Source organism: Symphodus melops (assembly GCF_947650265.1).
Source record: "Symphodus melops genome assembly, chromosome: 11".
Taxonomy (NCBI): domain Eukaryota; kingdom Metazoa; phylum Chordata; class Actinopteri; order Labriformes; family Labridae; genus Symphodus; species Symphodus melops.
The window spans coordinates 20,289,348-20,313,607 of record NC_136701.1 but is presented as its reverse complement, the minus strand read 5'-3'; the positions used below and the strand labels follow the sequence as shown (position 1 = coordinate 20,313,607).

At 40.3% G+C, this 24,260-nt stretch overlaps 1 protein-coding gene across 6 annotated transcripts; it reads left to right on the top strand.

Annotated features, from left to right (window-relative positions):
• Positions 1-1,524: 1,524 nt before the first annotated feature.
• cxxc5a (CXXC finger protein 5a) lies at positions 1,525-23,997 on the top strand. 6 transcript variants are annotated; one of them, XM_079355885.1, is made up of 4 exons: positions 1,525-1,893; positions 10,952-11,053; positions 11,157-11,969; positions 20,967-23,997. In XM_079355885.1, exons 3-4 carry the CDS (start codon positions 11,175-11,177, stop codon positions 21,009-21,011), a joined length of 840 nt encoding a protein of 279 aa, XP_079212011.1. In that variant the 5' UTR covers positions 1,525-1,893; positions 10,952-11,053; positions 11,157-11,174; the 3' UTR covers positions 21,012-23,997. The 6 variants fall into 6 exon arrangements, with proteins under 6 accessions (XP_079212011.1, XP_079212013.1, XP_079212010.1 ...); XM_079355887.1 differs by having other exon boundaries at positions 10,952-11,969; positions 20,970-23,997; XM_079355884.1 differs by having other exon boundaries at positions 10,952-11,969.
• Positions 23,998-24,260: the final 263 nt, after the last annotated feature.

Here is a 24,260-nt window from a genome sequence, read left to right as displayed (position 1 = left end):
AGGATTAAATGTGAATCTAAAACCTTAACTAAAGACATTAGACTGAAAAATGAGAAACCTGTCCTGTCACTGAATGACTTTCCCCTTTTCTGCAGAATGAAATGCTTTATTGCTTGACTTGAATAATATGTCATATTCATATTATGTGTCATATTTCAGGATAATAATTCCTCAATATTTTCTTAATTCTGGTATAAAGGCAGCTTTCAACAGAGTAAATACTTAAATCGAATCAATGGAAACCCATAGTTATCCTTAATAATCCCCCCACTCCCTGCCTTGTCATGCAGTATGATGATTTGAATAGACTAAAGCATGTTGCTTTTAAGTATTTCCAGCTTAAACCCAACGTGAGATCTTTTTAAAATGTCTGTTTCAGTGTTATCTGGAAAGTAAAAGTCAACAAAACCTCAGAGAACACGTGAACTGCTGTTTCCAATCAGCAGATGTATTTAAAGATGTTTTATTTATTTAAATCATTTTCTAAATGGTTTTCCTCTTAACCATGAATTCACTCGTCTGTGGGGATAAATAAACGCTGTGTTGACACACTTGTGGTCGTTTTCAACTTAACTGTTTACTAAGTGAGTGTCATGTTTATGAGAGCCAGTGCATATTTGTTTGTTGGGAGGCTTGTTGGCTACTGACATAGTTGGTTGAATTCTCTCTCTCTCTCTCTCTCTATCTCCATGTCTCTCTCTCTCTCTCTCTCTCTCTCTCCATGTCTCTCTCACTCTCTCTATCTCCATGTCTCTCACTCTCTCTGTCTCTCTCTCTCTCTCTTCAGCTGCCGCGATATTTTCCAGCTCTGGAGCCTCCACCGCACAGCTCGATCGATTCGCATTGATTGTCCCTGACGAGCTGCTCCACTTTCTAGCCAATGTCAGCCAGTCTGCGATCGGGAAGGAGAGAAATGAAGGAAAATCTCTGCCGCCCTGGCGGTGTCATTTCCACACACTTGGGTTGGCCGCCTGCCAGCAGACAGGCCGGTGGAAAGAGGTGGAGTGGACTCTCAGAGAGGGGCTGAGCTGAAAGGAGGAGCGACCGGCCATTAGGCTGATTTCTGTCCGCCTGTTATATTCGTGATAAATACTGTAGATAAATGAGTAGAATTCATCATCCTGTAGGCTACTCCTTTCGGATCCCACTATTTATACACACAATATAAAATCTCGTTGAAGATTTACATGACTGCAGATATATGGTTTAACATTTTCCACTTACATACCTTCAGCATTTTATGTTGACTATAACTGCAAAAATATAATCCAACGAAAACATTACGACTCAGTCAAACTTTATTTAAAAACTGCAAATCAAATAACATGCAGGCCAATTCTTTTTATGTTGTATGCATAAATTATCACTATTTGAGCTACAGTATCATTGAAAGAAGTCTCAGCCAATAGTAAGTCACACACTCTTCATTTATTATTGCATAGTTTCATTGTGAAACGCCTCTCTCTCTCCCCAGCTGTCCTGAACGGCCCTCGCGCTGCTGTTATTGCCACAGCCGAGGCGCGCGCGCCGCACCAGTCTAAGTCCACTTCGGTTTTTCCGCGAAGCTCCAAAAATCTATGAAATGTGTTTGCATGTTCCTCTCTGCAAGCGGGGATGTAGAGGTGGGATTGCAAGGACCGAGAAAGCTGGGGGAACCCACGCGTTCAGCCTCAGAGAAAGTACGGCTTTTTCCTACACAACTGACGCTCAATCATTTTTTTCTTTTCACATTTGTCACCAACAGGCAGACACTCAGTAGGATTGTGTTCTCGGAGAATACGCTCTTTTTCCTGCTCTTTTTCTTTTTTTTTTTTTGTCACCATTCTGCAAGGCAGGCTGAGAGACGGACCGCTCGGACTGTGGGAGCCCTCCCCTCTGCTCCGATCTGCTTTGGTAGGTGCGAATAAATCGGGCCCATGTTTGCAAATATGCAGATATATGGAAGGGTAGGGAGGAGGTGTGGGATGGAGGGAGGGGGTCATACTTTGTTGAAGTCTGCTCAAAGTTGGGATGTCATCTTCTTATCGGATCAAGTTATAGCAGGGGAAGGGGACCGGGGCTGTTCTGTTAACTATATCCTCAAATGTGTGAATGCAGCTCAGTGGTGGTACCGCAGATAGGCTACCGTGTTCATAGATGACCGGATCCGCACAAAAGAAACCCCATTTGGATCTGATTATAAAGCTAAAAAAAAAAAAAAAAAAAAAAACATAACCAGGGATTTAAAATGTAAAGATATTTAAGCTCCAGTAGCCTAGTCTGCATTTTATGAGATTGGATTCTCTGTTTATTCATTTTACGCTGTATTTATCAAGTGCCCGCGAGCGTTGATACGGATCGGCACCACACCGAAGCACGAGCCCTGACGCTTTTCTGTGAATCAGCTGTTAATGATGCGCGTCTAAACTTGACGCTTGAAAGAAACGACCAGCGCTCGAGCCGAATCAAGCTCACAATGGAACAACAGACTCCTTCCTGATCTCAAGCATTTACACTGAACTTTTATTTAATAAAAAAAACACAAGTTAATAGATTTCTCAGCCTTCGACTCGAGTTAAGACAGGGGGGGAACAAATAACGGATTTGTTCATTTTCCAAATGTCATTTTCTTCCGGTTTGTCTTCACTGTTTCTGTCGACATTTTTTAGAAAGTTACTCAGGTAGGCTATTCACAACGCGCCTCCCGGATCTACAGTCAACCCCCGGCTGCAACACTCCCTCGGTGTCTTAGCTCCAACTGCTCCATATGTTTGCGAATAATTGAAGTCACTGTATGCCCGGCGTGGCTGTTTTTCCTCTAACTTTTTGTGTGCGTAGTCCCAATTAGTCAGAATAAGACGCAGCAGGTTGTGGACAATGGATGAATCATTGAGTCTAATTATTGTCACCAGTTTTTTGTGGGTTTTTTTTTTTTTTTGGACTTCCTGTGTGTGTGTGTGAGAGAGAGAGAGAGAGTGAGTGTGTGAGAGTGTCAGTGTGCACAAGAGGTTGGAGGAATAGAGAAGCTCGCCAGTAGACAGGTCCGCAGACAGCGCGACTGAAGGGGAGGGGGCGAGTCAACTAAAGAGGAAGGGGGGGGACCGCTTGCATCGTGCATCGCCTGAACTAATGCATTAAGTATTCTCGCGTCTCCTGAGGTGCAGTCAGTCAGCTGCTCCGGAGTTCGTGATGGCCCAAGCGCCTCACAACCCTGAAGGGAAACATTTTCTCACCTCCTATTTAACAAGCCGATTACCAATACCTGGTTACCTTCGCGTGCTGTGACGTCAGTGAAGGGAAGTTATTCAACAGGGAGGGAGGTTAAGTGTCCAGCAACTACCTAGTTACCGTGACGACTAAATTAATTTGTGATTATATTTCCCTCAGTAATAGAACAAACTATCCCCATTTTTTTTAAGAGTAAAATGTAGGTCCAAAACAAAAGGAACCAGCCTACAAACACACGTGATCCCAAAGGCGTTACTCCATCACCTATTGATCTGCTTGAAACAGCCAACTACTCATCCATCAGTTAGCTGTCACTATGGTTAACTGACATTAACCTACTTTAGCATCCTAGCTCGACAACTGGTACAAAGTCACTTACTGTCAAAGAAGAATTTAAATGACATTTAAATCTAAATGAATATACAGTTAAGGCTAAACTACTGATACATTTAGTACAAGCTGAGAGCTGTGTGTGAATGTTAAATGAGCTGTTCATACAAGTATCACACTGCTGACAACGTTCACCCAGCAGCACTGTGGCTGTCAGGAAGCTCTCATCAGCTGAATTGGTGAGTGAGTACAGTATAATTTATTGAAGGACTACTTCATTCACCAATCATTTCAGTTTGAAGTTTTAGTAAATGCTCGACACAAAATGAAACCCCATGTTTGGTTCTTATATACCACATGTAGCCAATGATTGAGATTCTGAACCTCTGACAAATTTATAAATTATAACTCCCTGTTCAGGTGTTATGGCCGGCCTTGTCCAAGGTGTACAGAATATACTAACCCTATTTAGAAAACATATTGAATTATGTTTGACAGAGCTCTTGATAAGTTAGAAGACGGAATTGCCACTGACATACTGATAGTATGTTTACATGCTAGTTGAGCTATGTTATAGCTCGACTTGGCTATTAATTTAGACTACTGCCCTTGTCCCATTATACAAGCACTGGGGGTGAATAGTAGCTAATTACAATATGACTTTTACCAGTAGACGTATGATGTCTTCAGTCCTATACTTGGACTGTAGTCCAACTCCTTCCGCTGACACAACATATACTGTATCTCCTTTTCTGTCCAAAGGTGTGATCTCACTCTATTGTATACAGTGAGGATACCTTTGTCTTGTTTACTTTCTGGCTTTCTTCGGCACATTTATGCTGTTTGACTTCTGGCCAGGCCCAATAGGCCAATTTGGGACTATTGAGGTGTTTAGATGCAAGGGTTCATTGATCCCCATTTGCAATTTGTAAAGTTTAATAGACTATGAGATTATTGATTTAGTAAGATTTCAGCGGACATGTATTTTAAAGGGTTTAATATCATGTAATAGTATGAAGTTGTAAGCAATTGCTAGCAGCAAGCTAAATAGCAATACTCATTTTTTTTTTTTTTTTTTTAGCTAGAACCAGTGACATTGTAATAGCTACATGATTACTTGTTCGACATTGACTATAGCAATCATGGCATTGAACCGATTTTAACCCTTTTTATCAACAACAATTAAAACTAAACTTGTCAGAATAGTGAACACTTGTATGTCAATCAGTGTGATAAGAACCAACTTTATGGACCAATATGATGTTACAGAAAGAGGATTTGACATGCAGCCTACCTTATATTAATCTCTCATGTTGTATTTGAAAGAATAGTTTATGATGTATAATGCAGCCAGTCTGTAGGGGGAGCTCCAAATGTGTTGGCTTCACTTTTGGGGATCTATGTACAGTACACGAAACAATCAGTATACAGCCTAACTCACAAGATACTTTTAGACATTTGACAGGCAGGTTTTTTATAACCTTTTGGCCGAGTGACGCAATCTGTTCCTTGTTCCTTGTTTCCAATGAAATCACCAAATTTGATACTAACATGACACCATTCCCTTGACTTTGTATTTCATTAAGCTTTTTGCACAAAACTTGTGGATATGAACAAACATGCTAAATAAGGCAGCAGCAACAACATTCAACAACCAGGACTGAAATAAGAGTCAAAATTAAACATCAGACACAAATTATCCATGTCATTGCATTTTCCATTTAAGTGGAATGTTTTGTGAACCACATCCAAACATCTCTGATCCTGCAGATGAGCAGCTGCATGTGGGACGTGTCAGATCAGACACTGAGCTGACATCACTCTGCTGATTTAACACAATACATCTAATTTAGTGTCAGGATTTTCACTAGATGTCTTAACTGGATGAACTAGATTATTTATAATCACATAAAGTTACCTGCATTTGATGATGTTAAGATATGTTAAACTCAAACAATTGTCAAGCACTCTGACTTAAGGTTTTAAAAGTTCAGTTTTGCGCATAATGGAGATTAACCGTCGAACAAACGTGTGCCTTTTGCAGTTTTACAGATGCTTGGATTGTAGGTTCACTCCTTGGTCAAAAATAATTCCCACTCATAGTTGTTGACCTCAATTGATCCTTTGGATCATTCATATCCTGAGAATTGTCTTTTCCTGGGGAAACAAAAAACAAATAAAGACAAAACACTCAGGTAAAAAAAAAAAGGAAGTGATTATATTTGTCTCTTTATGCCGAGTAAGGTGAAACATGTGTTTCTAAATCAGCTTTAATTAATGACAATCATCATGTCTATTTACAGACTGTCACCAAACATTTAAGTGTTATGCTTTAATATATAATCGCTACAGCAAGTTTCTTATATCACCAGCAATTGAGTAAATATGTTTCAATGACCAAATAATACTACATCAGCAGCATGACACTGACACTCAGAGGCAGCTGGGGTGCAGGAGACAGTTCACATGAGGACATAAACCCATCTGTAAATGATGTGGTGAGAGGATCTGAAGAGCCATGACGCTGGGAGTCGAGGAGGGGAATTATTCAATGACTATATGCTGCGCTCAAGGTTGATGAAGATGGAGAGAGTGTGACTGATAGGTCGGGAGAATGGCGGGAACATGTACACACAAGCAGCAGAGAAGGGATAAATTCTAGGATAAAACGTGTGCTTCGGTGGTTGCCTAAAGCCCCAACTGTGGTCAGGTGCAGCAGTTTAGTGTGTTGCATAGGATACATGTTTGCTTTGAGATTTTATCTCATTATTTGTTTGTTTTTTTTGTATATAAAAGCCCAGATTCAGATCCTCAATACATTTAACTGACTGATGTGTTCTTGCGTAAAGCCTCACACTAACCTCCAAGACAAGTGAGACTGAACAAACAAAAATCCTTTCATTAATCAATAATTATTTCAAGAAAGAAACAAAACAATACAGTTTGTGTCAGAAGCAATATCAGTTTGCGACATGTAATCTGTAATTATATCTTAATTATCTGAAATCTTGCATCTCTTTAAAGCTCCTGAGAAGAATTACTGGTTTGTATTGATTTTGGCGCCCCCTGTGGACAAAGTGGTACCTCTTATCTCTTTGCTGGTCTTGTCTTGTCCTTTGCATGTGAAGAACATCTCTTCCAACTTCCTCTAACAGTCAAACACTCACTCATTGTCAGTCTTGAAAAGGTAAACAAAAGCTGTTTTAGCAGTGTCATTTGACTCACCCTGCCTGACACCTACCCAGTGGCAGCAGTTACAGACATTAAAATAACTATTAAAAAAAGTCCCCTGAACCTCTTTGACGTTTGTATCTCATAGAGACTCATCAGTGTTAATTTCATTGTATTTCTCAACTCGCTAAAACGTCCTCACAGTAGATAAATAAAATAAATAAAACTGCAAAGTAAACAAAAGAACAGAGTTCACACACATCACAATGCAAACAAATACTTAAGATCAAACTGTACACTTCTAAAGAGCATGTCCGCGAACAGTTCATTTACTTAATTAACCTATTTAATTATTTATTTATAGCAGATATATACATAGACAAACTGAAAACAGCCACCCAAGGCAAGAGTGACATGAGTACAAGTTTGTTGCTGAACTAACTGGATTTAGTGGCTCTCATGCGGTATAAAGTCTGTAGTTAGTTTCAAATAATCAGCGGGTTTCAGGATTTTGCTCCTTTCACAGAAACAGTTGTTTGAACAAAAGATGTTTTGCAAAAGGAAACCTTACAATTGCCACTCAAAGCTGCTCTGGTGGATCTGCTGCAGCCCTGAAGTCTTTATTATGTCTCAACATTGAAAGTTGAGTTTAAGAATTACTGAACACTGAAGCTTTAGGACATAGTCCGCTATGATACCTACAAGGTGATTCAAACCAAGAGATATTTATTCCTTTGTTATACATCTGCTGATTACTGCATTGACTGTATACAGTATAAAATAGATAAATTGTATCCTCCACTTCCCATTGTGCACTTCTTCTAAGCAGCAACTTCAGCTGTTGAAAAATGAAGACAATGTGGAAGTGCAAAAACCTGAAGTTCATTGAGTGTCCATTGAGGCTGTCTAAAAAAGCCCCAGAAGTCCCAAACACACGCTTTAAAAAAAAAAAAAACTTTACAGCATGGTTCAAAATACAAATATGGTCTGAATAGATTGTCTTTGTCTGAAACACAGTGTCCTAATTTTTAAAGTAGTTTCAGTGACATCAACCACTGATTTCCTCGTCGGACTGTTAAAGCCCATCGATTGCGGTTGCCACATTAATAATGGTGTCTCAAACATTACTTCGGTCAATTTAGAGACAGGCGCTGGAGCTGAGACAGGTCTTAAACCTCCTGATAAACTGCTAAAAAAGCGCCCGCTCATCATTCAGATCAGCCACATCGTTTATTATAAATAACTCTTTTCCTTCATAACATCCAAAAGAAAAGAAAAAAAACAACCATTGTGCCCTGAGTGCAGATAAAGAAAGAACAATTCAGATGAAATTCATTTTTGAACAAGACTGTAATCATGTTTATGTCTGCTCTAATAAATATGTGTGTATGTGACCTCTGGGGCTTTTGTAGCCAGTCTTAAGTAGACAATTAAATAACAGCAGTTTTTTTTCTTTGCTTCATTTTTCAACACCTGAGGCTGTCACTGTCAGTTAACATGACGCTTATGACCTGAAGTCTACAGCCAGTCAATAAAGGGATCTCCAAATAATTTGGCTTCACTTTTGGAGAGCTGTTATGTTGTCACATTACCGTCTAAGTTTGAGTGGTTACTTAAAATGTGTATAGTCTAAATGAAGCATCCTGTCCGATCACCAGCACTTTCTTTTTTCAAAATGGGTGTCAGCAGGTCAGCTTCTGGAAACAAAACCTCTTTTTATGAGCTTTGATGGACATATTTGTCACTTAATAGCAGACATAACAGGCCGTTTATTGTGGCTATTGCTAATGCTCCATTTAATTAATAATGTGAAATACTCAAGTTATGCCCCTACTGTAGTATTGATGAAGCAGTTGGATCAGAGCATGGTATGCTCCCAGGCTATGATTAATCAAGAAACGGTGTTGTCACACAAGTAGATATCCAGATTAACTTCTGCAAAGCTGCAGGGGAGTCCAAGTGAGACTAAATTAAATTGAAATCTCCCTTTAGACGACAATATTCAAAGATGACCAATACATAGAACTTTCGTCCAGTGTTTCACAAGAACAACAAACCTCCTCATTCGTCCCTACTGATTTGCAGAGCTGCTTTGCATTCAACCTTAACTGAGTGGAGATGCAGTGAGTCTAAGACGCTTTAGGGAAACCGGACCCTGGTCAGTGCTGCAGCAGGAGAAACTGAAACTACAGGGCTGAGGGGCTGCCGAGCTGGCTCTGGTTCGCTGGCGCCACATCCCCCTGAGCTGGTGAGAATGTGGGGGCTGTGCTCTTGCCTTTGAAGCTTTACCTCCCACTAATTCTGGCCTTCCAATTTCCACACACTGCACAGACACCCCTCTCCATCCTCCTCCCCTCCCTCTCCCTTTGTTTCCCTTATAAGGACTGGCCCGGCCATTTCCTCAGCGTTTCTGTGGGAGGTGGTGGGCTTGTTTGTGAACACGGACAGGTCAGGGGAATCGCAGGAGAGTTTTTCTTCTACTAGATGAGCAGTCACAAGATTCTTGCGCTAAAAGCTGCTGGATGGATGCATCTTTGTCCAGTGGGGAGTCCATCATTACTAGCCCCTCAATTTAATCCTACATTTAGCAAAATTAACATTTTCTTTAAAAGTTCTAAGACAGAAATTACTTAAAGAAAAATAATCAATTGAAAAAAAATGAGGCGAGACATTGAAATCTTAAGTTGTGGTAAAAAGATTTTACCATCTGTAATGTATGTAGTTTGAGCAGTATTGACCGATTACATATCAGCAGACTTTGGTGTTTTCAGGAGAAACTGCCTGTGTGGACGGCAAAAACAAGGTGCAATGTTATCTGCGCAAATGACATACCAACTCCAATTAACAGTCAATAATCTAATAATTTATTGACCGTTATAAACAGATATCCGGACAAAAGTGCATCTGACAGCCCATTATAAATCTATCATTTCAACTTGAGCCACAAATCTGATCGACGCTGTGTCTTGTCAATCAGTGTTCAGATTTCCCAACTACCTGAATTGCATCAGAAATGATCAATCTGACCTCAATTCAGCAAACAAACAACAACATTCATTTTTTTCTTTTCCTCTTTAGGACAGACCTGACAAAGCTTGCATATTTACTTTTTACAAATATGCTTTAAAGTTTTCCACTTACTTAAGCCTGTTAATTGCAATTACATGAAGAGATTATAGTTTTTTCTCTCGCTCATAGCACCTGACGTAAATTGGAGTGAAGTTTCTGTGTAACTTACAACCACCTGTTGAACTGAACTGAGACTCAACAGATAAAGAGGCCCTACTCTGAGATGTTATAAACCAAGAAAGAACACAGAGAAAGTCTTGTCTGGAAGTTTTTCAACACTAACTGCTGGCTTTACTGAAATTACAGAGATATGAAAATTCATTTTCACATGCATATAATGTCAATCAAATGGTGATAGACAATGATTGCCGAAGGGTTTCAATAATATGTGTTCCCTAATTTATTCCTGGCTATGAGTGTCATAACTCCTAATGTATCAATGTAGTGAAACTTTTCTGCTACAGGTGTTGGATAAAAGTTTAACTGACAACAAAATCCATTTTTTATTTTCATTGCACAACTTTTTGTTATTCATGATATGACAAGTCATAAGCTCATTATTGAGCCTGTGTCAGGAATTGGCTCTGAATATTTTGGTTTTCAGCAAGAATCTGAACCCAAATTTGTTAAAATAACAGAAATGAATATAGCCGATGTGACAGGGCTCAGTCAAGGTTGAAACTACATAACAGCTATCCACCAACATACAGTTCTCCTTGGCTACATGGAACTAACAGCTTAATGTTTTAAGCTTACTGAACTCACTATTATTGTATTTGTTAGATGTAGAAGCTATTTCCATATAAAACCTCTAAAACAGTTCAATATTTGCATAAACAAAACATAGCAGACAACTATCTGGACAACACAGTGGAGCACTTCAACTCAAGAGCCAGATGTTTAGATATTTTTCTCCGGAGTTAGTAAAGACTAAATAAGGCTTAACCGAGTTAATGTGACACCATGGATAGATATAGGCAAATACACGTACATGTTTTCCACTCAAGCGTTGGATGTTTAAGTCTGTATAATCCAAAAAGATGACGTGCCGTGAATATAACTTGTGGCTGTTAGCGCTATCTCAGTTCTCGTTCTTCTCACATGTTTCAATGCCTTACTATTTTGGTGAAGTGATCATTGAAGAGTAATTCACCTCTCTTGTCCCTATGTGAAGTTTCCAGATGGCCCATTGGAGAGTGTGGATGAGGCCTGAGCTGTAGTGGGGCAGAGGGCTTTGGGGCCTTCCTGTTGTCGGCTTCCAGATTCATCCATTGAGGTGAGGCAACAATCTCACCAGGACAGAACACGGACTAGGAAGAGGTCTTTGCTCCCCCTCCTCTCTCACCCCTGCCCCCTTTCCACCCTCATCCCCAACCCAGGCACATCCGCTCTGGACCATGTCTAGCGAGCCGTCGGAGGGGGGTCGGACAGATGACCAGGAGCGGAGTAGCAGCAAACACCACTCTCCTGTAGTAGAACGCAGGAACCGCAGCGGCATCATCAGCGAGCCCCTCAGTAAGAGCCTTAAGAACTCACGCACTCTCTCCCAGTACACAGCCGTCTCCTCGGCCAACACCAACGGACACACAAACAATAATGAGGCGAAGAGCCACTCGGCCAAGCCTCAGCCTACCCCGCAGCCCCAGCCAACCGTCTCTGCACTGACAGCAGCCAAGTTGGACCGAACCCTTGAACAGGTTCTGGAGGGACAGAACGGCCTGCTGCACTTTGCTCAGGCAGCAGCGTTGTTGAAGCGGGCTGGTATGGAGCACATGCTCCTTCCTGGGGGCATGGGAGTAGGAGTTGGCGGAGGAGACGCAAGCTCGGGGGCTAGCGACTTGGAGGGTACGTCTGTCACGGACGCCGTAGGTGGTCCCGTTGACTTCCCATATGGAGTAGGGGGTGGTTTCCCTTTCAACCCGGGTCTTTTCATCATGACGCCGGCCGGAGTGTTTCTGGCGGACAGCGCACTGCACATGGCCGGCCTGGCCGAGTACCCGGCACAGAGCGAGCTGGCCTCCGCTATCAACTCCGGGAAAAAGAAACGAAAACGTTGCGGCATGTGCCCACCTTGTCGGCGGCGGATTAACTGCGAGCAATGCAGCAGCTGCCGGAATCGCAAAACGGGCCATCAGATCTGCAAGTTTCGCAAATGTGAGGAACTGAAGAAGAAGCCCTCTGCTGCTCTGGAGGTAAGATGGAGGTATTTATGATGTACCTTACTTAAACAATGCATCCTCATAATTATGTTGCAGCTAAAGGCAGGTGTAAGCACACCTTTACGTTAGAAGTCCACGTTTCAAACCAAAACAATTTGTACTTGGCAATGACATGGGTGATTGAATTGTCCAATGTTTGATAGGAGTCAATCCCTCAACCATGAAATAAATTACATTCAGAAAATTTAAAGACCTAGAAAAATAACAATTTACTTGGATATTGGATTATACATGAATGTCGTTGCCGTTTAAAACTAAGAGTACAGGTTGGTGGGGGGTGTTCAGGTGATAGGGATGATGGCTTCACATGCAGGGACATGAGAGGTGGTGAGGAGTGTAGTGGGTACAGTATGTGCAGGGTAATCAGTGCACCTTGGGCTCTCCTTAATCTGTCCACCATAACCATTCAATCACTGTTCCTTCGACTGGAAGACTAATGCACTAGCTTCAACACATGATAGTTTACAGTTTTATGCATTGAGCTTCTGTAGAGCATATCTTGTTTGGTCACATGTGAATCCTACATGTGCCTCTACATATGCTGCAATCGTAAGGACATAAAAACAGTGTGTGTGTGTGTTTAGGCAATGTTTCAAGTATGAATATGCCTACAGTACGTGTTTGTGTTTATGTGTGTGCATGTAACAAGGTCCATCTGGCCTCAGAGCTGTCATCTGGAGCACCAGGTGTCAGCGTGGCACATGCAGCCCCCCTTTAGCTGCCGCTGTCCTTCTCTCTGTGACACTCCTGCTCATCTAAATGGCCCTCCAAACTTCCTGCCTGCTACCTCATACACACTCGGTGGCCTAACTTACCCCGGCTACAGCACGACCAATCAGGACATCCTTTCAGCAGACGCTACATCTCTTAGAAAATAAACTATACAGATAAATGGCTAATCTTGTCACTTTGGTGTTACATAGTTAAAAAATAGATATGTATCATGTGGAGAGGCCTCTGATTTAATTGACTCAAACTGGGTGTGCTACAAACTGCTAATGGCTTTACTTCTTTCTGTTTCTGATGTTGATTGAGGGTGACAGCTTGGCCTCTTGTTTGGAGGCTGAAATGTTGGTCAGTCAATCTCTATGTACTGACTTCAGCCATCTACAGTGAAATGCTCCTTGAAGGGGAAGATGCAAACGGAGAGGGGAAAAAAAAAATCATCTTAAAGCTCCTGTGAGGATCATTCAGCATCTGATCTCTTTTATCTGATGTCTTTTCTCAACTTGTCCAGAACATACATATAAAGTGTTTTCTAAAGAAAATAATTTCATCCTGTTTTAATAAGCAACAACATTTTACAGTTTTCTATTGTTTTTTTCGATTGGTTTAAGGGTTCTCCTGCCTCAAACTAAATAATTCAACTTAGAAAAAAACCGAGAAAATAAATAAAAGGTTTGGATACGTGATAAACGACTGAATAGTGTAGGAAGATACGGTGAGAGAGTGGTGAAAGTGCAGAAGGTCGGAATCATCCCTGGCCACCTGCTTCGAGGACTTCGAGCCTCTGTACATGGGTTGTGTGATCTGCCAGACTGCAGCGCCCCAACACCAAGCATACTTTTTTTTTTTTACATTTTAAATTTGCTTGTGGGGACAAGAATGAAAAACACAACAAGCTGTTTCAGAAAATGACCCCAAGATTTTACACTGAAGGTCATGTAGGAGGATGCTGTGTAAGGCTAGCTGACCAAACTTTGGCCCTGCTGGATGTTATTTTTTAACACAACCCAGCTTTAACAACAAGTTCATTACTGTGACCATTATGATGAAAGACCCTTTAATAATAAAGTCATACATTTAACCCAAAGCAAAGCAAAAGAAGTAGATGGTTGTGGTATTTACAGGATGTGGTTAGGACTTGGATTTCATATAATTATGGAAAAAGTCTGCTTATCATAACATAAAAATGATTTGTTCTTTGAAGATTACATTGACAACAAAATTAAAACCATAACAAAATCTAATTGAACCAATGACATGCATGGAGCAAAACCCTAAAGAATGCAAATCACTTTCAAAAACACTGACTATGATTTGTTTTTGCAGCAAATAAGAACCGAAGTAGTGTGAAATTGAAGGACTCACAAGGTTGTCACCAGGGTTCATTGCAACAAAAGAAAAACTGACTGTTAAGAATCAGTTTGATGTGTCTGAATATCTGCGTTTTTGTTATTTTGTGTTGGATTTTTTCAGTTGCAAATTAATGATCAGCTCCTTTTGTCTCCGTCGATGATTAACCAAATGGTGTAATGTGTCAGCTCGCTTTGTGGGTGGTATGACTCAATGTCTGCAGCAGAAAATGAATTTAATGTTAATATGTGATTTGCATTTGATGTTGTTATGGCACTTAGCCTGATACCAGTCGTTCACACCAGCCATGCCAAACCCGAGGGGGCCTGAATATTCATGAGTGCTGATGTTGATGTAGGTCATCATGCTGCTTGTAACGTCACAGGCTGATGAGGTCGCCAGTAGCCACCACATACGAAGGAAACTCAAGGGGGCCTCCTGCCATGCATCAAAGTACTTATGATTGCAGTTTAAATGCGGACTTTCTCAACTTTCTCGAATTTTTTTGATCAATCTGTCTTTTTAGACACAGATATGAGAAAGCTAATCCTTCTTTTCTTCTGACTCATTGTACAGGATAACCTCTGTGCTTTGCCTTTTCTGCCTTTAGACCTTCACATTGGCAAAACTCATTAGTCATTAGTCACTCATTTAAATTTCACCCAGGGACAAATAAACATTTTTGAATTTCAATTTGAGTCATTGGAGTCAACATCATATTTAATATTTTTAAACTGGTCAAGCTGCGCACGTGGGTTGGTCCAGTCAATAAATACGATATATTAAGATTAAGATTAAAATACTCGTTATTACAATGCCAATAATACTAATAATAACAATATATAACTCTTTTAACTAGTGGTGTAACAGATTATCTGATGTCGTCTGTTGCTGTCAAATTAGCCTTATTATTACTACGCCCCTGTCTGTTTCAAAAGTGCAGGTAAAAGCCCTGCATGCTCGCCGTTCATTGTTTTATCCAACAAGGCGGACGCACACAACTTACTCAACAGACACTGCAGGGACAGCCAGTGCAAAGATACACACAAGTCTGCTAGATGAATGGTGTGCATGTACAGCAGACTCTTACTTTATGAAAGAAGACAATGTAACAATTTATTGTATATTTTGTCTTAATGGATAAAAAATTGACCAAATGGAGCGATGAATGACATCAGCTTGTCTGGCTAAGGACCAGAACAAAACGCACTGTGTGCATGAAACAGGTGAGGGTGAGAGGATAGGACATAAAGGAAAAGTTTATGCAGACGGATTCACAGACATACAAACATGTGATAACTCGAAAATTTAACTGATATCAGTTAAATGTGAGTCAGTAATTATCATTATCAGTTAATCAACTTGAGTAGATTTGAATAAGCTTGTCCTTATGTTTGAAGACCCAGCAACAAACAAAAATGATTTGTTCTGCTGTACCGGTGATGGACTCAAAAGTACCAAAGACACTTAAAAAAGATCATTTCTATTTAGGCTAACACTGTGTTCGTTCATATTTTGTTTACCATCAGACAGCTTTTTCATCCTGTGACCTTACAATTTCTGGGCTCTTTAAAGAATCTGAATCATCAATATAAACCTCTTGTGAGGCGTTTTTAGTTGGAAACAGGCTGTAATTATAACTGATGCCTCTTTATGAGCATCAAAAGAAAACAAGACCATCAGGAAGAAGATGGATTATTTCTAAGAAGTTATTTTCCATGCCTGAAACCATTGCTACGGGGTAGGTGATGGTTAAGAAACAGATTTTTCCCACGCACAGCAAAGATTCTCGGTTTGATAAACTGTACATTTGACTGAAAAGAAAAAAAACCAACACGTTTTTCACAGGAGCCTTTATATGGTTAGTCGATTTGAATTTATAGTCGGACAAGTTCTCTTAATCACTGGGAGAAATCACTTCTGCGATCTTTTCTCTCTATGGGGAGCTGCAACAGTGTCATTTTAAATTTCACTGCTTTTCATTTGTCCTCATGTGCTCACACATTTCCCATTAGCAGTGCAGTAGCTGTCTCGGATGGCTTTGTTATTAAGTCAACAGCTCTTGTTCAGCAGGTGATTAGATCAGAGAATACAGCCTTGGCCTCACTGTCAGTGAGCGGGATGTCATCAGGACACGTTAAATGTCAGAGGAGGAGATTCGCGGAGGATGTGCTGTGTCAGGTGAGAAAGTGGAGAGCAAAGAGTCAACAGTGATCCACAATGTCAAGACTGAGCAGATACTGTATGTAAATATTAGAAATGCAACTAAAGTCCTGAATGTCTATCCGAGGCAACTTTGGCATTACTTGTCTACATTTTGGGAGTGTGTTTGTGAGGTGGTTTTGATTGCTTGCAGCTTGCCCGTGTTTCCACACATGCAAAGCAAACACAACACACAGGAAACGGTTTGGCTGTCTTTAATGCTGCATTTGCATTGATGCTAATGCTCCTGCTTTTGTATGAACCTGAGAGCGTATCCGCGTCGGTACATGAGTGCAGTCCAGCAGCCGTGTGTGCTTATTTTAAGGGTGTTGACGGTTGCCATTGAAAGCTCACGGCAGCTCAAAGAAGAGCATAAAATTGGCAAGTGAGGGGGAGTAAGCATGCTGAGGCCTTTGCCACCTCACAGCTCACTGGCTGAAGATGTCTGGATTTATTCTGGGAATGCTACATTTGAGAGAAATAAGTGGGAAGGCAGTTCCTCTGCGCTCGACGTCTGAATACCCTCCAGTGGTGTCAGTCTCAGCGATGCAGAGAAACAAGGAGAGTCGGTGTTAGGGAGTTGTAGTGTGCTTTGTTTTTACTTGTATGTCACTGTGCATTCAGGATGGACTGTACAGGTGGGTGGGTAATGTTTGAAAACAGACAAGACAGAACTTTTATATTTTCTTACCCATGCAATAATGTATTTGTAATAAATGTCATTGGCTGTGTCAGATACTATGCTTGTTTGTCATCAGACACACCTAACACCTTAACATACAAGTGTTGTCCTTTGGGAACCACCATGCCAGAATCAGACATCGATATGGGAGCAGCGTATTCCCTCATGGTCCTTTCTGCCTCACAGACACCGAACACCAGACAGTCAGGAAAGAGTCGGCTCATGCAAAGTGACAGGCATGCTGACTGACACCGAGACACATGGATGTACGGGCAAGTTGCTGGGCAGGCAGAGGGATAAGTTGGAGAGGACAGAGGAGTCTTGGGCAGACAGAAAGGGAGGGGAGACAGCCAGGCACCCAAGGTGTCATACTGCAGTCTCAATCGGGTGGATCAAGCTATCAGCCCTTAACTCAAAGAGAGGAAGAGATCAGGTTGTAGTCCATACTGTTGATTTCGTCATTTGCTGGTCAAAACATTGTTAAATGTCTATTCAACTTTATTAACTTTACCTATACTTGTTTATATAATGCTAATCACAGCACAACCGAGGACAGTTTACAATTATGAGCACACACTTGGTAACTGTGGCAAGGAAAAAACCATCTTGTAAAAGGCAGACAACTCTGGAACCAGACGTTCTGGTGGGTAGTCATCTGCAAAAAAACGAACAGCTGGTTGGGAAGGGGCATGATTGACAGGGGAAAATAAATATAAAAATAGCAGAAAGAGAGGAAAAGTCCTGCACACAGAGGGACAAACAGTTAATATGACGTAAATATTATCTTTTAACTGTTGTTAAAAAAAACCTATCTTACTAAATCTGCCAAATTCCAGCCAAATTTGCCCCATAATCTAAATGCTGATTCATCTTTTGACCTGTGAAAACTGTACATTATTTTTGTGGGTTTTTGGGAAAGACTTTGATCATTGAAGTATTTATCTCTGTGTTGATCAACTCTGGCATGTGTAAGACCAGAGATGAGTAGATATGCAATGACTATTCCATTTACCTTTTCAGCTTCGATCCTTAGAAATTTGACGATTTGTTATTTCTCAATGACGTTTTTACCACGGGCTTATTACCTGTGTTAATGCTCTAGCCCTTGTTTTGAGATGTCTTTTGAAGCCCAGTAGAAGAAACAGTTGCAATGTATTTAAGTTATCGATCACATTTGGCGTATGGTCGTGCAAGCAGGCGTAGAAAAAAAGATCCAGCTCCTTCAGCCAGACGATCAGTGAGTGTTTATGCCAGCAGGAGGTCAAAGGTGTTTTTATTGAATTGTTTTAAAGGTTTACTTCTCTACTTCATGTGAACAGCAGACAGTTCTACATCCCACATGCTCCACTGCTTGTGGAGAGACTTTGTGTTGATTGTGGAAGGGGGGTTCTTGTGGGTGTCCATAAGGGAGTTCTCACATTAGTTGAGGATGGAGCCTCGAAGAAAATAATCAGGATGGTTAGCATTGCTCTGGGTCAAAAATGATGTCATCATTTTTGTTTGACTGAGATACAAAAACACAATGTAATCTGAAATTATAAATTAAACAGGTGTAGTCCAAAAAAAATGAAATGATTGTTCCAGTTTCCCTTTTGTGGAGGCCTTTGTTGCACACAAATTGTTTGTGCTATGCTAAGACAAATGTGCTCGCCTTGTCTGAGGTCTGGAGAAAAAAAAACAAAAAAACATCCATCGATTTTAGTGATTGGCCACTTCACACCCACAGACCCCATCTGTTTGAACCCGTGCAATCAGCGCGGGTGAGGGAAAGCTATTCCTGAACTGAAGCCATTTTTCCATTGATTGCTCATGTTTGATAACGAGAGAAAAGCAGCATTTACAGTTTACTCAAGGGAGGTGTTGTTTTTTCTTCCCACACATTACGTCATGGCCAGACCTCACCAAGTTTTTGACATCTGTGGCAGCAGCAGATGTTCCTGTCCTCTGACTGTCTTTGTAACAGCTGAGTGGTGCTGCAGAAAGGTCACTCCAGAGATGGATGGCAGGCTAATGATACCAAACACACACAGACCATGAAATAATGTTGGCATGATGTTGGCTGTTAACCTCCTGGTTTGTGGTTCATATTAATATTCATTGGAGCCACAATGAACCTTATACGATTGTACTTGAATACTCAAACACCCTGTAAGAAAATTAGTTTTGAACTTCAATTATGCACACATTTAGCTGTACCATGGACTGCTTCGTTTTGTGTGTTTGTTTTGAGTTTAGGTGTCGAGGATAAATACCAATAATAGACACACACTCAATTTCTAATCTCCGTCCATCTTGAAGTATTTTCTTCAGCTTTGACAGACACACATAAAGTGTAGGACAGATGTGAGCGGGCACAAACATCTGTGGACTATGAATGAAGAGCACTGTTGTTCAGTGTCTCTGCCGTCAGATTATTCCAAATTGAGTCAATTGAACAAATAAAGCACAGAGTGGGCTATGTTTAGTTGAGATCACTGAGCTAATTACCAGGCTTGAGGTCTTTTTACCCCAGCAAAAATGTTTCATTTATGTCAGCAGGAGTTTACTTTTAAAATAAAAGTAAAATGAAACCCGTGGAGCTCGAACCCTGCTGTCGCTCAGTGTCATGTCCAGATATGAACAATAGCATTCAAAAGAACACTGTGCTGCTGATTCAAGGCTACAGGAGTGGTTTATGTGGGCCTGAAAAGTAATTAGGGCTGGTATTGTTTTTGATTTCAAACAAACTTCTCAAAACTAATGGGCCATTAAAATCTCAGCTGTCTCTGATTGAAAATCTCATAGTTTAACCGCTGTGTGAACAAGAAGGTGAACAAAAACATGAAAGCTGATTATGCTCAGGTTACATGTAATTATATAATCAGAAACAAAACAGAACTTGACACATATTTGTGTCTGCAGAAGGTATTACAAATATAGATATGCATCTCTTTGACACATGAGTGCATTTATATGGCCTGTCAATGAGATCGGCGTTATGGTTTCTTTTTTTTTTTTTCTTTTTTTTTTACATTATGCTGGTAAGCACTGATGGAAAAGTGAACCAAAATCTATCGTATAAGAATATTTTATTTTAACAGCCTCACTGTTTGGTGTGATTTCGGGGGTGTATTGTGAGTGTCGGTTAACGTGCCACTGTGTGTGGAGGTGTGTGACTGTACTTGAATACATATTGGTTCGGTGTGAGAGTGTGTGTGGGTGCATAAATGTTTGCCGAGATCCTCCTGCTTTGCTCTAGGCAGAGCTGGCTAACGGAGGAAGAATCCATGCTGCAGAATCGAGTTGCACTTTTACAGGACGCCAGCTCTGCTGCAGCTCCAGGGACCTGAGCAGCTCTGTGTCTCCTGACCGGCAGGCCCCCTGAGCTGCTGCTGAGCCCTCCAGCTGCATGCATGTGTGCAGCTCCTGCTGCAATCACACAGACAGATAACCACAGCCAAAGAGAAAAGGGAGAGGGACATAAAGCATTATAATCATTGGTGATGGTGTGGGAGAGTGATGCGTGTGGTGGTTAAATAATAAATGTGGCATATTGGGTTTTGTGCAAAGCCGGGACTGAAGCTCACTCCTGTGGTGGAGCTGAGAGGACAAGATGGAAAGGACGCAGAGATTTCACACATAATAGATGAAAAAGAAGTGTATCGGTTTAATGTAGATTTTCTCTTAATTATTATTCCTGTTTGTTTAAGAAAACTGCAGTATCTCAAGAAACAATCTTGGCAAAGTCCTTTAATTTTAATGTTCAATTGTTTTTTCAACTCCATACATTAAGCAGGTAGCTGTAATAAAACATCAATACATTGAATGCCACAGCAATGCTTATAGTTTTAGAAAGAATCAATGACAACAAAATTTAACGTAATGGTAAGGCAAACAGTAAAGGGTATAATTTCTGTTTTATATTTGCAAACACTGATGCTAAAGTGCTGTATTGCTTATATTAAAAACCTACCTCCCCTCTCTCCCCCTCCCCTTCTGTCTCCTCCTTTCTTGTCCTCTGTTTCTCCAAGAAGGTGATGCTTCCTACAGGAGCAGCGTTTCGTTGGTTCCAGTAGGACTCCTCCTCCACTCCCTACCCAAAGCTCTGCCATCAAGTGCAATGCCAACTCCTGGATTGTCTCCGGAAAAGAAACTGGCTTAAACACAAACAAGCAACAAGTAAAAATAAACAAAAAAACAACATCAACAAAACAAAACAATGAAAAAAAAAAAAAAACAATTCGGTAATGGATGCACCTACTTATTCCTTGAACCAAAAATGAAGCGCAAAGAAAAGCATCTACGGCAATTTTCATTCCCTTTTCTATGTTTCCATTTTGGTACCTTTTGTCCTTTTTCCAGCAGGTTTTTTTTCTGTCGCTTCAACACAGAACTGTTCATTGCCAGAAACAGAAATGACGGACTGAGTGTGGACAATCAACTAATTTCTGTGTTTGGTGTTAATGTTGTTCATGTGTGGAAAGATACAGTACTTGTGTAGAGAATGTAAATTTACAGCTATATTTCAAAACTAGTGGCTAATGGCAAACATAATTGTAATTTTTCACCATTATGTTACCTAAACCCTTGTTTATTTTATGATTCATTTAAAGTTTTCTGACAGATCAGTGGTTGTCTTTGAAAGACAAAAAAAATGCGATCAAATTGTGACATTGTGGATTTATGATTTAAACAAAATTGGAAGAGCAATGTTCTTGACCATATTCACACAGCGGCCATTTTTTTCTGAAACATTCACCCAGTGGCATTAAGTGCTGTTATGTCACATTGATATCAGTATGTCAGTAGGCCTATCTGACAAACCATCCTTTCACTGCATTTTTCAGAAACTAAGGAGGCAAGAAATTGTGAAAACCAGGAGGGAAAACAACATTTTTGAAAACACATTAGCTACAGTAGCCTACCGTCTGACAGGCTACAGTTACTAGAAAGTAACTAAAGGCTAATATCACTGTTTGGTAGAGTTTCTCTACAAAGCATAATGTGTCCATTACTTATTTAAAGCTTGCTACAAATTGAGTTCTTAGCTTTCCTAATATCATCAGCTTTTGGTTTACTGTTGTTGTCTAGTCATCAAACGTGCTATGGCTAATTGTAGCTTAGCCCTTCAGATTTTCAGAATTAATCATCTTTCCAGTTGCTCATTTCTTGAGAAGCGTTGAAATCATAACAGTTTCAGACCATGAATTTGGTAGACAATAACATTAGGCCAGCATTTGAACTTTCCAGCCTGATAAAACCTATTAGCTGTTATACAGTATGACCACTAACATTAGCAATTCAACGCTTTTTAGCTAACATTACTGTAAGTTAGGAAGTGCATGATAGTTGACATTAAATGTTGGTAGAGCTGATCTATCTAAAAGTTTAGGAAAGGTGTAAATCCATTGCTTATAAATGTACAGTCAGAGAAAATGTTTCCATGCTTGTCTTGTCAAACTACAAATCAGCTTTTACCTATGAGGGTTATTTTTACCATTGGCCAGTGAAGGCTAAAATGTACTTCATACAATAGCAGAGGTATTTATTTCTAGGCCACACAATAATAGAGGGAAATTACTTCTTAGTCAATGAAATGGCAGTTAGGAAGTGGCTGAATGCTAACATGAGCTGATATCATACTAATGAGCTAGTTAACTAATGAGTTGTCAACTGTGTTGTTTCCTTTCAAATGTGGCTGGTTGTCCCTCCAGAGTTTCAATATCAATTGTGGAGTAGTTGCTCATTTACTGAGAAGCAGTGAAATGAAAAAAGTCAAACTCTTTGAATTTACAAGACTTACAAACGGTGAAACAGCAGTACAACATCACACCAGCAGTTTGAGTGTGGGGTCAGAAGAAAATTGATGTTCTGTGAATATGGTGAAATGGGCAAATTTCCATAGACGCCTGTCTGGGTGTAAGATACAGTATGCCAGAGTCGTCACTACTGTAATCTCCTCAATCAGCCCTCCTCTGCATTTCCAAATGTTTCCTTTAGTGAGGCTGGCAGCCTTATGTTACTGTGGCCCTACTGAGCATGTGCCAGTACTGCTCAGGGCAACAACAGAGAAAGCACTTGCTCTGAGTCTACCCTACTGAACGCACTGAGACAAGATTATGTTTTTTTATTTGTTTGTCATATTTTCATGATTTTTGTTATGTTGCTGGGTAGCTACAGCTTTTAAAAATAACCAATCTTTGTATTTGTTTAGAAAATTGGACTGGTTTTGTGAATAAAAAGGACTGCATGTATTCGTGTCAAAATGTACAACTCTGATGTTTGTCTACTTGTCTATTTGCATGTTTCTTTTTGTAAAAACAGCTGGTTTGACAAGCAAAACATTTAGCATAAAATTTCCATAAACTGAGAAATGTTCCTTTTTCTTTCATAATTGGGTGGTGTAGGGAAACTTTAAAAGATTTGGACTCGAGCAGAAGTCATTAAAAGCAAATTAGATGGTGGTCTGGATCTCCATAATGTCCTTGAATTGACTGTGATATTTCTCTCACTGATTTAATATTTCCCAACAGTGGGCCGGCTGAGGGAGCTTTACGATGCTAACGTGTAACCAAAAAAAGAAGAAAAAAAAATCAAACTTGTTAGCATAATCCATTTTTATTGCATTGAGTTTTAAAATGTGTGAAACCTCTTGAAAGTCTACTGAAATGGCATTCCTTGTCAAAGATGTTCACTAATCTCTGAAATATTTGTCATTCACTCTACTCCAGTCAGAAAATGGGAGCATTAAAATCATTTAATTTCAATCATCTCTGTCCGACAGAGTTGCTGAACTTCTCGTGAAGGAGTCTGGCTAAAGCTACATGTTGTTAGGTTAGGTATCTCATTTCTACTCCTTGTAATGAACAGCTGTTCTATACGCACAATTGAAAGACTTACAAATGTTTTTAAAATGTAAATATAAACCCACAAATGTCACCAGCTATCACAATAGCTCCTCAGTACTTGTGTTTTTCATCCATGGAGTAGAAGGAAAGTTATGATAAAGATGTGAATACAGTGAAAGCTGTGCTAATTTAAAAAAAAAAGAAAAAAAGAAAACGTGGACAATCTGATACGGGTCTTGGTGTAATTACTGATTCTAATGCCTCAGGTCTGTGACACTGGACTGAATTTCCATTTCCTGCTAAGTGATGATTCTCAGTGAGTTTTTTTTCAGAGCTCCACAGTCACTCTTTCATATCCAGGTGGGGACGTAGAAGCTGATTTCTGCTGCAGCCGTAGAGCTGAGTGTTTCTAATTAGCGAAAGGAAGGCCCAGTATAGTTGGCTTGTGTACGAGCTCGTGATCAGCTTGGAGAGTGT

Coding starts and splice junctions, on each gene's coding strand:
- cxxc5a (XM_079355885.1), top strand. CDS start 11,175: ATGTCTAGCGAGCCGTCGGAGGGGGGTCGGACAGATGACCAGGAGCGG. Junction 11,970..20,966: donor AGCCCTCTGCTGCTCTGGAG/GTAAGATGGAGG, acceptor TGTTTCTCCAAG/AAGGTGATGCTTCCTACAGG.